The sequence below is a fragment of the Solanum stenotomum genome, chromosome 1 (assembly GCF_019186545.1).
Source record: "Solanum stenotomum isolate F172 chromosome 1, ASM1918654v1, whole genome shotgun sequence".
NCBI classification, from domain to species: domain Eukaryota; kingdom Viridiplantae; phylum Streptophyta; class Magnoliopsida; order Solanales; family Solanaceae; genus Solanum; species Solanum stenotomum.
Window position 1 is genome coordinate 2,530,339 of NC_064282.1, and position 18,214 is coordinate 2,548,552.

Genomic DNA, 18,214 nt, shown 5'->3' on the forward strand with positions numbered 1-18,214 from the left:
TCCTGCGCATAACTAGAGCTTAGTGAACTGAGTTGTCTAAGCTGCAAAACCAATGACAATGTCAACGCCCTGTAATATATGGCAATGAAGTTGCAGTGATTTCAATAATAATAGGTGAGAGATATATGGCCAGCTAAAACAATTTGGCAGTACATGTGCCATAATTTTATCATACTTCAAAACCCATTAGCTGTCTTCTTAAGTTCTATTAGTTGTATCGTATCAAAGGAAATCTTTTGACAAACTAACAATCTTGATCTTAAGCTAATAAAATCTCATCTACAACACAAAATATTCTAACCGGAATATCTTTAATATATATTTCATACATTAAAGAGATAATTAAGGTAGTTATATGTCGTAATAAAAGATGAATAGTACTATCAACTATGTAAAGTTATTTGTCAGCAGAGTATAATTCTGTCAAACTCATTTGAATCGTGGAATCCACTTTGAGGTTGGCAGCAAATTAGAACTTGCCAGCGAAGCTTCTATTAGAAAGTTCCAACGTAGCTAAGGACTTCTGGTCAACTCTGCTTGTGATAATCCAAGAATCAACATAATCTAAAAGAGCTAAAAGTCCCTATTAAATTCTCAATTCAAGAATTGCTCACAACCTATTCGGAAAAAGTCCCACCTGAAGAAAAAGTTGAAAACTTTGAGATAAAGGTTTGTGATAATTTTGGATTTCTTGATTAAATTCAGCTAAATGGGTAAAGGAGGGGGTTGTATGTCAAGCAAGAACAAGTTTCCTATAAATGAATCAGCAGAGAGACCAGTGAGTCAAACTGATATAACAGGGTCAGAAGCAGAAAGGTCCAAGAAGTTGAGAATATTCATTGTGTTTTATTCAATGTATGGACATATTGAAAGATTAGCTAGAAGGATGAAAAAAGGGGTAGATGGGATTGAAGGTGTTGAAGGGGTTCTGTATATGGTTCCTGAAACTTTAGCACCAGATGTTTTGGAACAAATGAAAGTCCCCCCAAAAAATGATGAGATTCCAGTGATATCCGTGGATGAGCTTATGGAAGCTGATGGATTCTTGTTTGGATTTCCTACAAGATATGGATGTATGGCAGCTCAGATGAAGGCATTTTTTGACTCGACGGGGAAGTTGTGGAGAGAACAAAAGCTTGCTGGATTGCCTGCAGGGTTCTTTGTCAGTACTGGTACACAAGGAGGTGGGCAGGAGACCACCGCGTAAGTCTGTCTTCTGTCATCCATTTACTTGTGTTTATACTATTAATCGTTTCTTTTTATGTCATCGGTGATGTCTGATCAGTGATCACTGTGTGTGAGCTAATTGCAACTTTCAGTTGGATGTTAATGCATTTGGGCAATGACTAATGTGTATGTGACATATATGTAAACCAAAAAAGAGGAGAGTAATATGACAAAGTTCTACGTAAGCAAATTGATAGATACCCTTCAGATAATTGCTTCACCTAGTTGTAGTTGCAAATGAATAGACAGAAGAAACGGATAACACTAGCAGAATCTAAGTCCACAACTTAACTGATAAGAGTGCATACTAGTGACTAGTCTGAAAAATCATTTTGCCAGCCCTACAAAATTGTATGAAGGCTGTAGCTCTCCATAGCATCCAAAGGATTGCCTTTAACTGTTGATCCGTTTAACTGTACTGATTGAGTTAAAGGAATCCCTTCATCTCAATGATTTGCAAGGTATCATTGAGGAAGAAGGCTCTAGAGACCCAAAAATACTGTTTCTGATTGATCTTCCAACAATTAAAATACTTTTAAGGAATTTGATTTTCCAACAGGCCTAAGGGAAAGTATCTTGCAGTAAGATTTTTCTGTAATAGGTAATTAAGGCCTCAAGAACACTTAACAATTGTCAGCATTGAATCTCATTTAGCAAACTGGTTGTCTGCTATGATAACTATCCATTATAGTGACAGAGATCTGTAGCTGTAGCCAGTAGCCACTACTTCATAGGTGCATCATCTATTGTCATTCCGACCATATTTGCTCGGAAGTCATTTTAGAGGTATGCTAATAATAAAGAATTGTTACTATTATTGTAGTGTAGTAACTTCCTTGGGCTAATAGGTCTCTTTTGCTATTGATCTTGTTGGTTTTGCAACCTTGGGAAGTCATCATGCATTCATGCTAATGGATGAACTTCAAATCTTGGATGAATAGGATGGTGACTAGTTTATTTATGAAAATGGCTTTGCTCGTATGTGTTGTCGTAGAATCCTTAAACATGACATTTTATCCACAGACTTTTATAGTTTATGAAGGACTACAAATGTACTCTTATGCAATCTCTATATCCTTTATCTTCTGTTCTATTTTCTTCTTTCTGATGATCCACTTATATCCTTGTTCCAATATTAATCGTGCAACCAATTGGGGGACAAAGCTTGGTCAACGATAATCTGCTAACGAAATCACCATTTTGAAATGTTCCATTTTTCGTATTTGCAGCTGGACAGCAGTCACTCAGTTAGCTCACCATGGGATGCTCTATGTTCCAATAGGATACACATTTGGAGCAGGAATGTTTAGAATGGATTCAATAAGAGGAGGTTCTCCATATGGAGCAGGAACTTTCTCTGGAGATGGTAGCAGGGAACCTAGTGAACCAGAGTTGGCGCTGGCTGAGCACCAGGGCAAGTACATGGCAATGACAGTTAAAAGATTGGCTCAGCACTATTCCTTACCACCTGATAATGCCAGCTCCCGACGTTTTTAGAAATTGAAAAATGTCCAAATTTACCCCTCTACTATATGAAATGTCTTAATTTTTAGTTATACTTTGGGGCCATTCATACCTTTGTCGTTAAGAAATCGTCTTTGTATCTGTCTTTGCCTTTAACAGAGCTCCAAAGTGAACCGGATGATAAGGTTTCAATTTACCCCTCTACTTTTCACTATACTTTAAAATTACCTTCCGTTATACTTCAGGTTGGAGTTTCGTTAAGGGCGAGAACGGCAAGGGTGTGGATGCCCTTCAAAAGTATAACACATTAGTAAACTCAAGTTCTTTCATTTAGTAGAATTGTAATTTTACCCTTTTTGGTTTAGAAACACCCTACATGTAATTTTTGTCCATTCCTAAAAACATTTCCTAAACTGAATGTATCAAAATTTGTGTGCCCTTAGAACTTAGAAGGTAATGTTTTCTTTCATTTATTAATTTGATTTTAGATTTTACAATGGGTTAGGGGAGGGGATGATGGAATTTGATGTACTATGAAGTATAAGCTATGATTTGTGTTCCATTTTCTATATGTTTTGGCCTGTCTTGTTTTGAGGAGTCTTTTGTGATCCGGAGAAAATAAAGCATTTAGATAAGCATATTGATTTCGCGTTGAACGTCAATTTCAAATGCTAATAATTAAACTTCATATTTACTGGATTTTTTAACACAAATACATAGTTTGAACAAATATTATTAAAATATGCTGAATTTATATTTAGACTTCTACCTCTATTCGTGAATTGGCGATCAACCCAATTTTATTTTATTGAACTAAAGCTACTAAACTACATTTTATAACAAAAATGCCACTTAACTTTGCGTAAATATCATTAAAAGTCACTAATAAATAAATTTTATTTGATTAAAAAGTCACATAAATTTGCCTAAATATGAGAGAAACAATATTGTGATTATGTCATGTCTCTTTTGTTTCATCCTTGTGACATATTGGTGAGAAAAAAATGAGGACGAGGCTTAGATTATTCGATCATGCGAAGAAATAATTCACAAATGTTCTATAAACAGGTGTGAGACACGGGTTATAGTGGGTTTAACGAGTGATAGAGGTAAGTCGAAGAAGTCTTAGGAAGAGCTGATTAGATAAGACATGCCTCGCCTGTAGCCTACCAATAGCACAATTCTGGATAGAAAAATCAATAGATCGAGGATTAAGATAGAAGGTTAGTAGGCCGAGAGTTGTCTAGTTCATTTTTTAGTATTGTTATTATTACACTTTTACTATTTTAATTATCCTATTATTTATCGTTGTTACTGTTCTTCATTGTATCTGACATGACTTTTTTGCTACTATATTGTACATACTGTTTTTAGTCGATGCCCGAGGTCTAAACTCTAAAACGAAACTTTTACATTAAAAAAATTGGGGTAAAACTGCGTCTATAAAAAAGTCGAGTGAGTTTTTCTTTACCAAAAAATAGTTTCGTGACTTTGGTGCAATAAAGCGAAAGTTGAGTGATTAACCATAATTTATTGTGGATGCAATTACCTTTCGTTTTACCTGAACTGTAAACTTCTTCTTATCACTTGGTCGAAGACTGAAAAACTCTCGTCAACTCTGAAGTGAAGTGAAGGGATCTTTAAGCTTCAAATCTCGCTAAACCCTAGTGGCTTGCGAGCATTTTCAACATGTCTCGAGCGCCAGTAATCCTCAGTTTCCTTCTTCTTGCGGTTCTTGGCAATGCATTTTCCCCTGAAAACCCAACAGATCGGAAAATCTTGGTTTTGCTGGATGATTTATCCATCAAATCTTCACATTCTCTCTACTTCCAGTCTCTACAAACCCGTGGTTTCGATCTTGATTTCAAACTCGCCGATGATCCCAAGATCGCGTTACAGAGATACGGACAGTATTTATATGACGCCTTAATTCTCTTCTCACCTACCATTGATAGTAAGTCTCCATGCCAGATTTCTTTATGTTACATATGTGTATAGATCCGAGCTGAATGCAGTGGTTTCCAGTGAACCCGATGCGAAGGGATAGATCGAAATGGGTTAATTTTTTGGGTGTTTTAGGTAGATTAATAATGTCGTTCCTTTTTTTTTTTTTCGTCTTTTTTAAGGTTTAGGTGGATCTCTTAATGCGGCAGCTATTCTGGACTTTGTTGATTCTGGCCATGATTTGATCCTTGCGGCTGATGCATCTGCATCTGATCTAATTAGAGAGATTGCTACTGAGTGTGGGGTTGATTTTGATGAGGTAACAGAAAACGTTTCTGTTACTTATATTTTTATTCAATCAATCACACAACTTTACCTATTAGGCCCATTTCATACTAAAAAGACTTGTGTTTTAAGTGAATGATTCATATTGCATACAGAAACCCTTTGCTTAACATTTTCACTGTGGTGAAGTGAATTCGATGGGATTTTCTTTGGTTACTAATGATGTTGCTAATTTGGACCCATGTTCTAAAAGCAAATGATGAACATAATTTTTTTGATTTTCTGAACCCCTATCAATCACTTTCATTCTTATGGGTGATTGCATCTTTGTGATAAGTATACTCATACTCCTCTAAAGTTAAGCATGACATGCTGACTAATGTTTTTCTACTCTTTATGTTCTACATAATAGGATCAGTCAGCTATGGTCATTGATCATACAAGCTTTGCAGTTTCAGATACAGAAGGGGACCATACCTTAATTGCTGGTGATGATTTCATTCAATCTGATGTAATCTTGGGCAAAGAAAAGATCAAGGTAAAGCACTATATTTCATCTATAATAATCATGATTTTTGAGTCTACTCTTCTATTTAATCATGGAATCAACGTGATCATAAAATATTAGCGCATAAGTGTGGCCCTCCATTCCTATTTTTTTTTTGGGGGGGGGGGGGGATCTGTAAGTACGAGAGATCAAAAATAGACCCTAGAACCCAATTCGCATACCGCTCTTAAGGGCTGATGGCCCAACTGTAGGAACATACTACATGCCCAAGTGGGGAAGAACCAACATCAAACGTGTCGAACCTTCCAACCAGTGTGATCTCTTATGAAGATGCTATATCTATAATTTAACTGGAAAGGTTTGAACGAGTTTGTTGTGATCATCTTTCCCTTGAGATTGAAAGAAATAATTAGCAGTTTGTCTTTCTGGAGCTATCGCCTATAAAAAGGATTTTTTAACTTATTTATCAATGTATTCTGTTGATGCCTTTTGTAGAAATACTGATATTTCATAACATGTAGCAATTTTAGAGATCAATTGGATTGTCCTGTCCCACAAGAGAATGGCCGAAACTCTCTCAACATGTAGCAATGTTTGTTTGCATTGCAAAAGAGTTGTTTCTTTCCTCCCAACATGGGTAGCATCCATTAATTTTTTGCTTTCAACCTCCCATTTTGGAATCGTATCTACACTAATAAGCTGTGAAAACTCTATAAAGCTGATACATTCAACCAACCACTGTCATTTCACTCACTAATTTCTTAAAGATTTTAGAAACCTTTATTATTTAGGCTTTTTACTTCCCTAGCACATCTTATGTGACACTTAGCATTTTGCAATTGTTTCTCTTATTCTCTTTGTTCATTTGTGTATTTGCCATGTTCGTTGGATTGTATCCTTGCAATTGTTTGTTGTAGCTTGTATATATGCTAATCCACATAGGGAAGTCATTGAAATAGTGACTCAAATTGCAGAAAGTACCACAATTTGAGTATTCTTTAGCTGTATACCACTCTTGTTCAGTATATTATTCTTGAACAAGGGTGCTCTATTTTGCTGATAATAAAGGAACAGATTATTATTCAAGCGGTAGAGTGCTTAGCCACATGAATAAACTTATACTAGACCTTCAATTAGAGATACAAGTTCAAAATTCTTCAGTGAAGTTCTGAGGAAGGATCTGGAACCAGATCATTATTAGTACACATAGAAGAAGGTTCTTTATTGATCTGTCTATGGGATAGGGATGGGGAAGGGAGGAAACTGAAGTTTAACTCCCTCAAGAGTGTTCACCTTCTCTTTATAAAGTCTGGATAAAGACCAATGATCTTGAGTAATCGATATGGTGTAGCAACTGAAACGATCAATAAGTATACAGTAATTTCTTCATGCTCATTGTAAGCTCTATTGTGCTCTCTTTTTGAGGTAGCTGCTTTTGTAAATAACACAAGGATTGTCATGTATCCTTTTTTAGAAGGTAAATAAATTGATTAATAATAGGAAACTCTCATTCTAAGGTGAAGAAATTGATTAATGCTGGAGATTTTTCCATTATCTCTTATAAATAATAATAGGAAAATCTCACATAAACCAACAGTTCACCAAAGAGTAGAGAATCTATAACATAGTATAATTCACTGTGAATGACACCAAATCTTCTATATATATAAACTAGAACCTCAAGGGTGAACCTGAGAGAAACTAAATTTGAGAGGCTATCCCAAATGTATGTGGCCATTCTATACCCTTCAAATTCAAAAGCTCTCATATTTCTCTCTTTCAACAGAACCAACATAAGTGCTAATGAGGCAGATTCTCAGCTGTCAGGATCTCCTGTATCTTATCATATGTGTATCAAATAGGAGTCAGAATCTAACCTGAGGTACCAAATTAGACCAATGGAACTTTATCTACTCTTGCCATATTTAAAGCCAATAAACAAAGGCTTGTGAATTTATCTTCAAATTTTTTTATTTTCTTGTATTGATTAATAAGCTTGACATAGAATCAAGTGCACTATATTTATCAGGTATATATTTAACCTCAAGTTTTCAATTAAAATTAGTTCATGAATCATGACAATGAAGGCAAATCATGATGTCAGAAAAAAGATTATGCAGTAATAGGATAAGGTCGCGATGGAATAGATCAAGCAAGCTCGAATTGATGCAATAAGGAACCTATTTGGCCAAAGCCCTCATAAAACAATGTGCAATTTTTGAGGTGGTCTTACTTGAACATGGTCTGTTCTATAATCTCCTAACATAGACCTTTTTAGTTTTACAATGTCCATTTTTGAGGCATCTATGGTGTTATTTTGATATTGGCATTGGGTCATAAACTTTGTATGCACAAACTTCCCCAGTTACCTTTTTCATTTTTTACACTGACGTGATTGTGTATCGGATGATACAGCTCTTGAGTCCTGCTGTAATGGAGCAGCATGTTTCTAATACATATTTCTGTTATATAAATCCAGGCTCCTGTACTCTTCAAGGGGATTGGCCACTCTGTAAATCCGGCTAATAGCTTGGTAAGTTTCAGCAAGTTCTTTCTGGACATACATGTGTGTGAAGTACATTCTGTATAGTTATTTAATGTCAAAGGGTGCATCCATCATGCTTGCAGGTGCTGAAAGTTCTCTCAGCTTCGCCTTCAGCGTATTCAGCTAATCCTAAATCCAAATTATCAACTCCACCAACACTAACTGGATCTGCAATCAGTCTTGTTTCAGTTGTGCAGGTGGTTCATCTAATATGTGACCTATTAATATTCCTAATTATTTTCTTAAATTTCTACATTCATTCAGATTATTGACCTTGAACCTCAAAAGTTGTTCAACCGGTGCTGTTTAGCTTTTTAAGATAATGAAGCCATGCAGGGATGCTTGCATAGAAGTTAAGCAGAAAAAGAATCATAATTTACTTTTTTAAAAGAATAAAGAAAAAGGGAAGATGGAAAGGTGTAAGTAGAAACGCCTCTCTACCTCCACGAGGTAGGGGTAAGGTTTACACTCTACACTCCCCAGATCCCATCTATGTGCTTACACTGGGTATGTTATTGTTGTTGGAAAGGTATAGGCAATAGATGTTATACCTTTTGCAGTAGCTAGATCACATTTAGATGAAATTTATTTGATCTGGTCACTCTGGTGATGACGTATCGTGGCAATTTTCATATGTAAAGACTGCATACTTTGCTGACAATCGTTGCCTCATAATGCTACCCCTGGCCCATCGCCGTCCTTCCTTTTGTTACTGAACAATTAAATGATGTTTAAAATAAGATCAACAACACGCCCAAAAAAAAATCAATGACAATTGTTTCCAATTGCAGGCAAGAAATAATGCTCGAGTTCTTATATCTGGCTCCTTAAGCATGTTTAGCAATCGGTAAGTAACTTTTGAGGCTTTAGATGGAGTAATATCTAATCTGAATTGCTCAAATTGACAAGCCTTTTTCTCATGTCCAGATTCTTCAGATCTGGGGTGCAAAAGGCTGGAAGCACAATCAAGTAAGCACTCGTAGTTACTCTGTTGCTTCTGTTTGTTTGACATGATAGTACCTTGAGTCTGATGTGTGTGGAAGCCTCAGCATGAATTGACTTAGAAAATGAAAAAGAAAACAAAAATTAAAAGCCTTGGTATTGGTTGGACTTCTCTAAGACTGAAGCTGCTAAGAACATCATTGATATGTCAGTAATGTATCCATCACCTGGGAAAAGGTTTCTCAACTATTGGCATCCTGATTATGGATCTGTATTTCCTGTTTTGAGTTTTGACTACCAGAAAGAAGTCCACTAACCAAAAATATTTGTTGGATGTTGGGAGTTCTTTCGTTGTTGTAATAACTAGAATGTATTGTAAGGTTTTCTACTTGGTATACTCTTCAATGTATTGTAAGGTTTTCAATTATGCGGATCCACACAATTTTAGTTTGAACAGTATGTGTAATTTGATGTGATTTGATTTCTTTTCTCAATTTCTTTGTTTTCACTTAATGCTGCTAGAGAAGCAATATCTTGAAGCTAATTGTGCCTCTTCCTGTCCTCTTCCACGTAAAGTACAACTCAATTTTGTATTGTTTATGCTTTCTGACTTGATTGACCATAAATTTATCCCATGATCACAGCCATGAGAAATCTGGTAATGAGCAGTTTGTGACTGAAATTAGCAAGTGGGTCTTCCATGAAAGAGGCCATCTCAAGGTGCAGTATCAGATATAAGTTCTTAATTCATATCCACTTACTTCTTTATTTTAATATTTTACTTTGGGCATTCTTGTAGTCATAAAAGAAATGCACTTCAATTGGCTGCATTTCACTATCCATATTTGCTGTTCTCAATATGTGAATTGGGAATTTATGTCTATACACTTTCATATATAGGCTGTGAATGTAAGACATCACAAAGTTGGGGAGGCAGATGAACCTTCTATATACAGAATCAATGATGATCTGGTACTACTACACTGCAAGTTTGAATAATCTATCAATCTTATATTATGTTTACTTAATGGTTTTGGATGTGTACTGAAACTGAGATTTTGATCCAAGGAATATTCTCTTGAGATTTATGAATGGTCTGGAACAAGTTGGGAACCTTATGTTGCAGATGATGTTCAAGTTCAGTTTTACATGATGAGCCCGTACGTTCTGAAAACCATGTCAACTGATCAGAAGGTACTCTTTAAGTGCTTCAGAATTAACTTATGGTAGGAATTGTTTTAGCACTTGGATTAATATTTCTAATTTCATTTTCTATAGGGTGTTTATTATACATCATTCAAGGTTCCAGATGTTTATGGAGTATTCCAGTTTAAGGTTGAGTACGAGAAATTAGGAGTCACAAGCTTGAGCCTTGCAAAACAGGTATGTTCTTTCGAAATCTACAGGCACCATCTCTTATGGAGGTATCTTTAAAAATTTTGTTATCATACTTTAAGCTGGTTAATTGTTAGAAGAGGTAGGTGTAGTCGTTATTTTCATGTTTTACAGATTTTGTAGTGAAGAGCTAATATATATGCTGTATCAGTCACTTTCTGGACACAAATTTATCTAGGACTTTTGCTTTCCCACTTATTTGGTGAGAGAATTACAACATGATAACCCTTCGGGGTGACCCAGTGGTTTGGGCTTGGGACTTCCATGTTGGAGGTCTCAAGTTCGAAACCCCTTGCCAGCGAAAGCAAGGGGTTTGCCTTCTGGGTCGAGCTCGTCGCACCGGGCTTGCCTAGTGCGGGTTACCTCTCCTACGTGGTTTGCGAGCTATTGCATAGGAGCGAGGGTTTTACCCTGTGCGCACCCAAAGGGTAGTGGCTGCGGGTTTCCCTTGTCATCAAAATAAAATAAAATTACAACATGATAAATAACTTCTAATACTCTTTAGAACACGCGCTAGTCTGTTGTCATTTACTCAAATGTATATGTAGAAGCAACGCACGTTATTATGAAAACATTCTTTTTTTTCTTTTTTTAGTTATCACGAAGTTTGTTGTATAGCTGCACTTTGTCTTGTTTCATCATTTGTTTTGCTTCTCTAGTTCCCAGACATTGTTGGTGAAAGCAGTGAATATAGTCGTTGTTCCTCAGTGACCTGCTGTTCATAAAAGATACTCATTTAAGATATATATTTATGAAAGCCATTGACGCCTGTGCTCTCCTTATTGCTTTAGTTTTTTTTTTTTTTTTTTTAAATAATGGTGACAGTCTAATATTGCTTTAGCTTTGAAGTGCAAGAAAACGACTTTTGCATATAATTGGTCTTAACTATGTCATCTTCTGAAATTCAATAATGAATAATATAATAAAGGATGTGGTTGACGACACCTTATTTAGTTATTTGAATTAATATGGGGAATCTTTTTACTTGCAGATTCCTGTTCGACCCTTCAGACATAATGAATATGAGAGATTTATAACAGCTGCTTTTCCTTATTATGGAGCATCCTTCTCTATGGTACTTCTCTCCCCCACTCTTTCTTTCTCTCTCTCTCTATCTAACTCTTTGTTACGCATTACAATTGATTTACCATCAGCATATTTTTAATGTACTATATGTAGTTCCAACCCCTTCTTTCTCTGTAGACAATTCCTCCCCAAGTCGTCAAGACTTAGAGTATAAGGAGTCTTGTTATCTGATTTAATGAGGGTATTTATCAAACTTTTAACACCTAAAAAGTACAGATATGGTGGTAAATTCTGCTTAGTTATATCAGGAAACTGAGGATACTGAAAATTTGTTGCAGTTGGTGTCCTATTGTGAAAGTATCTCTTGAGGAGTCTTAGATTACAAATTAATTTTACAAGATTTTATTTGGAAACCTAGAAAAATCTAGAGATTCTGAAATATGTACTGTCTGTTAAGTATTTGTTTGATGCTCCTCTTAAAATGTTTAGAGTTGGAAGAGGGGGGAGTCAAATGAAACACACAGGCGATATGATGACAACGTTTAGTCTTCTTATTTTATGATCTGATCTGTTGGATTATTTCGTACCTCTTTTCTATCACGGGATATTAAAAAGGAAGTGCTATTTAAGATATTGTTTGGTTGTTTGTTCATCTACAAGAATATTTTGTATGATTCTGTTTTGTTTGTATGATAGATGGGTGGTTTCTTCCTCTTCTCCTTGGTATATCTGTACCACAAGTAGTAGCTGCAAAGACTGCTGGAATTATGAAGAATCAAGTGCAGATTTTGTATTTGATGGTCTAACTTTTAAAGTTATAAAATAGAGGATGTAGTGTTTCTTGGAACGGAAAAAGGTAGTTTTATTTTGTTTAGCAACAATGGATTATTGGGAACTTGTATTTGAAATTACATCCACTGATAATTTTATGCATACAATTCCCAAGGAATTTTTGGTCTTGGCAAGTTGCTCCCGTTTCTTTCATTTTATTACTTGCGATATTTTTGGGTTAATTGTGCAAAGGTTATCAAATAATTTAGCTTAATTGAAAATTACTAGTTTAATTTTAAAATTTTCGTTATACCCATCAATAAGATGATCAACCTCAAGGAATTTTCACAACACCTTAACCATTAGACTAGATTTTTAACTTGTGTCAAGAGATGTCAATACTTGCATATATATTTATTAAACCAAAATTTGATCTTTATATACAATGTTATATTTGTATGCGGGTCTGCCCCTGCATACAAATATTTATAACTTATTTAGACTATATATTAAAAGAAAAAACTTCTTAAATGTTTTATCTAGTTAAACACGGTCATAAATTAGGACAAAAAGAATAAATCAGAAGAGTAGACGGGATAAGATGGTACTATATGCAGGGCAGACCTACATTGGTTCAAGAGAGTTCAATTGAACCCACTTTGTCATTTTTTAATTTTTGCTATTTATATGTACAAATTCATTGTAAAGTTGTATATCTAAAATGAATCCACTAAATACAATCAAGAAGCGTGGCTCAGTGGTTACTGGGTTCATTTACCTGTTCTCATACCAAGATCAAATCTCAGTGTAAGCGATCTTAAATTGTTTGTTCAGTTTTCCTTTTAGTTTGTTATTTGACTGTTAATAATAATTTAGGTTACATATTTATAGCTTTTAAATAGTACTACCTTATATTATACTTAGTTTAAATTCTTTTGTAATCTACAAAGTTATGTAATTTTTTTCTTATTTCTTGGTATACATAAAGGTTAGGTTAGTATATTTTTAATAATTTATTATTTACTAAATTATTTTTTCATTTTATTTATATTTTTTCAAAATTAGTACATTTTTATCGTTAGGTGAATTATTAGTTCACCCCCAAACTATTGTCAGTCTTAATAACTCTCATTTAATTGACTAACTGAACTTAAATAAACGCTTGCTTTGCCACATAGTCATAATTTCATATCACATGGTCAAACGGACCCTTAGTTAGATAAGAAGGAGCAATTGTACTTCAATAACTTATAATTTGCGCTTTTGATGATTTCATACTTATTTAAAGGGTTAATAGCATTTTTAGTCCATCAAAAATTAATAAATTCTAAATTGTGATTTTTAGTTATGCATATTTAAATTTTGATTAAAAATATTAAAACTTACAAATTCTATATACTTTGATATAAATTTGTTATAAGTATTAAAAACTTAACATAGAGAAATTATTCAAAAAAAAAGGAGCCCAGAAGCCTTTTAGTATTGGATATTTTAAGGCGGACCCAGTCCATTAAATTTCTTACCTCTGAAAAATTGGAGTTGGGCCGGCCTGTTTTGACAAGAAGTAGTGTGTATAGAAGAAGGAAGGGGCTTAATCGGAATAACACAACACAAGGCAAGTTGGATGGTGTTCAGCCACTTCTCATGACGGCAATAATTTCAAGATCCAGAAAATTGCTTATTGAAATTTCTTTGTTTCTTCAGTCAGATCTTTATGAAACATTTGTTTCTTCAGTATAATTCTGTCAAAATCATTTGAATCGTGGAACTCACTTTGAGGTTGGCAGTAAATTAGAACTTGCCAGCGAAGCTTCTAGTAGAAAGTTCCAAAAACAGTTGAGGACTTCTGGTCAACTCTGCTTGTGATAATCTAAAATAGCTAAAGCTCCCTATTAAATTCTCAATTCAAGAATTGCTCACAACCTATTTGGAAAAAGTTGAAAATTTTGAGATAAAGGGTTGTGATAATTTTGGATTTCTTGATTAAATTCAGCTCAATGGGTAAAGGAGGGGGTTGTATGCCAACAAAGAACAAGTTTCCTATAAATGAACCAGCAGAGAGACCAGTGAGTCAAACTGATATAACAGGAACAGGGTCAGAAGCAGAAGGGTCCAAGAAGTTGAGAATATTCATTGTGTTTTATTCAATGTATGGACATGTTGAAACATTAGCTAGAAGGCTGAAAAAAGGGGTTGATGGTATTGAAGGTGTTGAAGGGGTTTTGTATATGGTTCCTGAAATTTTGGCACCAGATGTTTTGGAACGAATGAAAGCCCCCCCAAAAAATGATGAGATTCCAGTGATATCTGTGGATGAGCTGATGGAAGCTGATGGATTCTTGTTTGGATTTCCTACAAGATATGGATGTATGGCAGCTCAGATGAAGGCATTTTTTGACTCGACGGGGAAGATGTGGAGAGAACAAAAGCTTGCTGGATTGCCTGCAGGGTTCTTTGTCAGTACTGGTACACAAGGAGGTGGGCAGGAGACCACCGCGTAAGTCTGTCTTCTGTTATTCATTTACTTGTGTTTATACTATTAATCGTTTCTTTTATGTCATCGATGATGTCTGATCACTGATCACTGTGTGTGAGATAATTGCAACTTTCAGTTGGATCTTAATGCATTTGGACAATGACTAAGGTGTATGTGACATATATGTAAACCAAAAAAGAGGAGAAATGTGCAAAGTTCTACGTAAGCAAATTGATAGATACCCTTCAGATAATTGCTTCACCTAGTTGTAGTTGCCAATGAAGAGACAGAAGAAACGGAGAGCACTAGCAGAATCTAAGTCCATAACAATTGATGAGAGTGCATACTAGTAACTGGTCTGAAAAATCCTTTCGTCAGCCTTACAAAAATTGTATGTAGTCTTAATAGCATCCAAAGGATTGCCTTCAACTAGTGATCAGTTTAACTGGTACTGATTATATTAAAGGAATCCTGTCATCTCAACGATATGCAAAAAATCATTGAGGACGAAGGCTCTAGAGACCCAAAAGTACTGTTTCTGATTGATCTCCAACAATTAAGTACTTTAAGAAATTTGATTTTCCAACAGGCCTAAGGGACTTGAAGTATCTTGCAGTCAGATTTTATTGTAATAGGTATATAAGGCATCAAGAACACTTTACAATTGTCAGTACAAAATCTCAGTTAGCAAACTGGTTGACTGCTATGAAAACTATCCATTATAGTGATAGAGATCTGTAGCTATAGCCACTACTCCATAGGTGCATCATCTACTGTCATTCCAACCATATTTGCTCAGAAGTCATTTTAGAGGTATACTAATTCAAAAAAATTGTTATTATTGTAGTAACTTCCTCGGGCTAATAGGTCACTTTTGTTATTGATCTTACTGGTTTTGCAACCTTGGGAAGTCATCATGCATTCATGCTAATAGATGAACTTCAAATCTTGGATGAATTGGATTGTGATTAGTTATTTTATGAAAATGGCTTGCTTGTATGTGTTGTCGCAGAATCCTTAAACAGGACATTTTATCCACAGACTAACATAGTCTATGAAGGACTATAGTTGTACTCTTATGCTATCTCTATATCCTTTATCTTCTGTTCTATTTTCTTCTTTCTGATGATCCACTTATATCCTTCTTCCAATATTAATCATGCAACCAATTATTGAAGGACAAAGCTTGGTCGACGACAATCTGCTAATGAAATCCAGTGGACCATATTGAAATGTTTCATTTTTTATATCGCAGCTGGACAGCAGTCACTCAATTAGCTCACCATGGGATGCTCTATGTTCCAATAGGATACACGTTTGGAGCAGGAATGTTTAGAATGGATTCAATAATTGGAGGTTCTCCATATGGAGCAGGAACTTTCTCTGGAGATGGTAGCAGGGAACCTAGTGAACCAGAGTTGGCACTGGCCGAGCACCAGGGCAAGTACATGGCAATGACAGTTAAAAGATTGTCTCAGCACCATTCCTTACGACCTGGTAATCCCAGCTCTCGGCGGTCTTAGAAATTGAAAAATGTCCAAATTTTCCCCTCTACTATATGAAATGTCTTAATTTTAAGTTATACTTTGGGGTCATTCATACCTTTGTCGTTAATGAGTCGTCTTTATATCTGTCTTTGCCTTCAACAGAGCTCTAAAGTGAACAGGATGATAAGGTTTCAATTTACCCCTCTACTTTTCACTTTACTTTAAAATTACCTTATGTTATACTTCAGGTTGGAGTTCTGTTAGGGGTGAGAACGGCAAGGGTGTGGATGCCCTTCAAAAGTATGACACATTAGTAAACTTAAGATCTTCCATATAGTAGAATTGTAATTTTATGCTTTTTGCTTTAGAAACATCCTACATGTAATTTTTGTCCATTCCTAAAAACATTTCCTAAACGAATGTATCAAAATCTGTGTGTCCTCAGAAGGTAATGTTTTTTTCATTTATTAATTTGATCTTAGATCCTACCATGGGTTTGGGGAAGGAAAGGATGGAATTTGATGTACTATAAAGTATACATAAACTATGATTTGTGTTCCATTTTTCAAAAATTTGACAGAAAAAGGAATTTAGCTCCAAATCAATATCATGAAAAAAGCATGTTGATTTCGCACAAAATGTTAATTGAAATTTAAATTTAACAATTGTTTTAACACAAACATATAGTTTACATGCTAGTCTGTTGTCATTTACTCAAATATATATGTAGAAGCAGCACACACCTTATCCTGTAAACATTTTTTTTTTCTTTTTTTAGTCATCACGAAATTTGTTGTATATCTGCACTTTGTCTTGTTTCATAATTTGTTTTGTTGCTCTAGTTCCCAGACATTGTTGGATGAAAGCAGTGAATATAGTCGTTGTTCGTCAGTGACCTGCTGTTCATAAAAGATACTCGTTTAAGAGATATATTTATGAAAGGCATCGACGCCTATGCTCTCCTTATTGCGTTAAGTTTTTTTTTTTTTTAATAATGGCGACAGTCTAATATTGCTTTATCTTTGAAGTGCAAGAAAACGACTTTTGCATTTAATTGGTCTTAAATATGTCATCTTCCGAAATTCAATAATGAATAATATAATAAAGAGGTGGTTGACGACACCTTATATAGTTGTTTGCATTAATATGGGGAATCTTTTTACTTGCAGATTCCTGTTCGACCCTTCAGACATAATGAATATGAGAGATTTATAACTGCTGTTTTTCCTTATTATGGAACATCCTTTTCTATGGTACTTCTCTCTCTCTCTCTCTCTATCTCTTTGTTACGCATTACAATTGATTTACCATCAGCATATTTTTAATGTACTATATGTAGTTCCAACCCCTGCTTTCTGTGTAGACAATTCCTCCTCAAGTTGTCGAGACTTAGAGTATAAGGAGTCTTATTATCTGATTTGATGAGCGTATTTATCAAACTTCTAACACCTAAAAGGTACAGATATGGTGGTAAATTCTGCTTAGTTATATCAGGAGACTGAGGATACAGAAAATTTGTTGCAGTTGGTGTCCTATTGTGGAAGTATCTCTTGAGTCGTCTTTAGATTACAAATTAATTTTACAAGATTTTATTTGGAAACCTAGAATCTGTTAAGTATTTGTTGGATCCTCCTCTTAAAATGTTTAGAGTTGGAAGAGGGGGGAGTCAAATGAAACATGCACGCGATATGATGACAACGTTTAGTCTTCTTATTTTATGATCTGATCTGTTGGATTATTTCGTACCTCTTTTCTATCACAGGATATTAAAAAGGAAGTGCTATTTAAGATATAGTTTGGTTGTTCATCTACAAGAATATTTTGTATGATTCCGTTTTGTTTGTATGGTAGATGGGTGGTTTCTTCCTCTTCTCCTTGGTATATCTGTGCCACAAGTAGTAGCTGCAAAGACGGCTGGAATTATGAAGAATCAAGTTCAAGTTGCTCCCGTTTCTTACATTTTATTACTTATGGTATTTTTGGGTTAATTGTGCAAAGGTTATCGAATTGATAGTATTGTTGCAGTGTAAGTATTTAGCATATCAAGTACTGCCGTGCCTGAAGGAGTATTATATTGGCAAAGGAAAAAAAATTGCCTTAATTTTTTGGAAAATAAATGCTGTCATTATATTTGGCAAAAAAAG

General features: G+C 35.0%; 3 protein-coding genes across 5 annotated transcripts; all 3 read left to right on the forward strand.

Moving 5' to 3' along the window:
* Positions 1–419: 419 nt before the first annotated feature.
* On the forward strand, positions 420–17,977 carry LOC125853750 (probable NAD(P)H dehydrogenase (quinone) FQR1-like 1). Its single transcript, XM_049533488.1, has 5 exons — positions 420–669; positions 14,065–14,604; positions 15,839–16,080; positions 17,240–17,323; positions 17,922–17,977. The coding sequence occupies exons 2-4, from the start codon at positions 14,105–14,107 to the stop codon at positions 17,263–17,265; spliced, it is 768 nt and encodes a 255-aa protein (XP_049389445.1). The 5' UTR covers positions 420–669; positions 14,065–14,104; the 3' UTR covers positions 17,266–17,323; positions 17,922–17,977.
* On the forward strand, positions 663–3,133 carry LOC125853752 (probable NAD(P)H dehydrogenase (quinone) FQR1-like 2). Its single transcript, XM_049533489.1, has 2 exons — positions 663–1,203; positions 2,457–3,133. Exons 1-2 carry the CDS (start codon positions 710–712, stop codon positions 2,722–2,724), a joined length of 762 nt encoding a protein of 253 aa, XP_049389446.1. The 5' UTR covers positions 663–709; the 3' UTR covers positions 2,725–3,133.
* On the forward strand, positions 4,244–18,103 carry LOC125853749 (dolichyl-diphosphooligosaccharide--protein glycosyltransferase 48 kDa subunit). Of its 3 annotated transcripts, none has more exons than XM_049533486.1 (13): positions 4,244–4,645; positions 4,818–4,954; positions 5,333–5,458; positions 7,908–7,961; positions 8,057–8,170; positions 8,765–8,820; positions 8,901–8,942; positions 9,560–9,635; positions 9,816–9,887; positions 9,984–10,109; positions 10,194–10,298; positions 11,302–11,385; positions 17,922–18,103. In XM_049533486.1, exons 1-13 carry the CDS (start codon positions 4,381–4,383, stop codon positions 17,967–17,969), a joined length of 1,305 nt encoding a protein of 434 aa, XP_049389443.1. In that variant the 5' UTR covers positions 4,244–4,380; the 3' UTR covers positions 17,970–18,103. The 3 variants fall into 3 exon arrangements, with proteins under 3 accessions (XP_049389443.1, XP_049389444.1, XP_049389442.1); XM_049533487.1 differs by lacking the exon at positions 11,302–11,385 and adding an exon at positions 17,240–17,323 and having other exon boundaries at positions 17,922–18,042; XM_049533485.1 differs by lacking the exon at positions 17,922–18,103 and adding an exon at positions 12,033–12,285.
* Positions 18,104–18,214: the final 111 nt, after the last annotated feature.

What these genes read in the sequence shown, in the direction of transcription:
- LOC125853752 (XM_049533489.1), top strand. Translation starts at nt 710, where the DNA reads ATGGGTAAAGGAGGGGGTTGTATGTCAAGCAAGAACAAGTTTCCTATA. An exon ending in GGTGGGCAGGAGACCACCGC is followed by an intron (nt 1,204 to 2,456) that starts GTAAGTCTGTCT and finishes TCGTATTTGCAG; the next exon opens with CTGGACAGCAGTCACTCAGT.
- LOC125853750 (XM_049533488.1), top strand. Translation starts at nt 14,105, where the DNA reads ATGGGTAAAGGAGGGGGTTGTATGCCAACAAAGAACAAGTTTCCTATA. An exon ending in GGTGGGCAGGAGACCACCGC is followed by an intron (nt 14,605 to 15,838) that starts GTAAGTCTGTCT and finishes TTTATATCGCAG; the next exon opens with CTGGACAGCAGTCACTCAAT. An exon ending in GCACCATTCCTTACGACCTG is followed by an intron (nt 16,081 to 17,239) that starts GTAATCCCAGCT and finishes TTTTACTTGCAG; the next exon opens with ATTCCTGTTCGACCCTTCAG.
- LOC125853749 (XM_049533486.1), top strand. Translation starts at nt 4,381, where the DNA reads ATGTCTCGAGCGCCAGTAATCCTCAGTTTCCTTCTTCTTGCGGTTCTT. An exon ending in TGGGCAAAGAAAAGATCAAG is followed by an intron (nt 5,459 to 7,907) that starts GTAAAGCACTAT and finishes ATATAAATCCAG; the next exon opens with GCTCCTGTACTCTTCAAGGG. An exon ending in GTCTTGTTTCAGTTGTGCAG is followed by an intron (nt 8,171 to 8,764) that starts GTGGTTCATCTA and finishes TTCCAATTGCAG; the next exon opens with GCAAGAAATAATGCTCGAGT.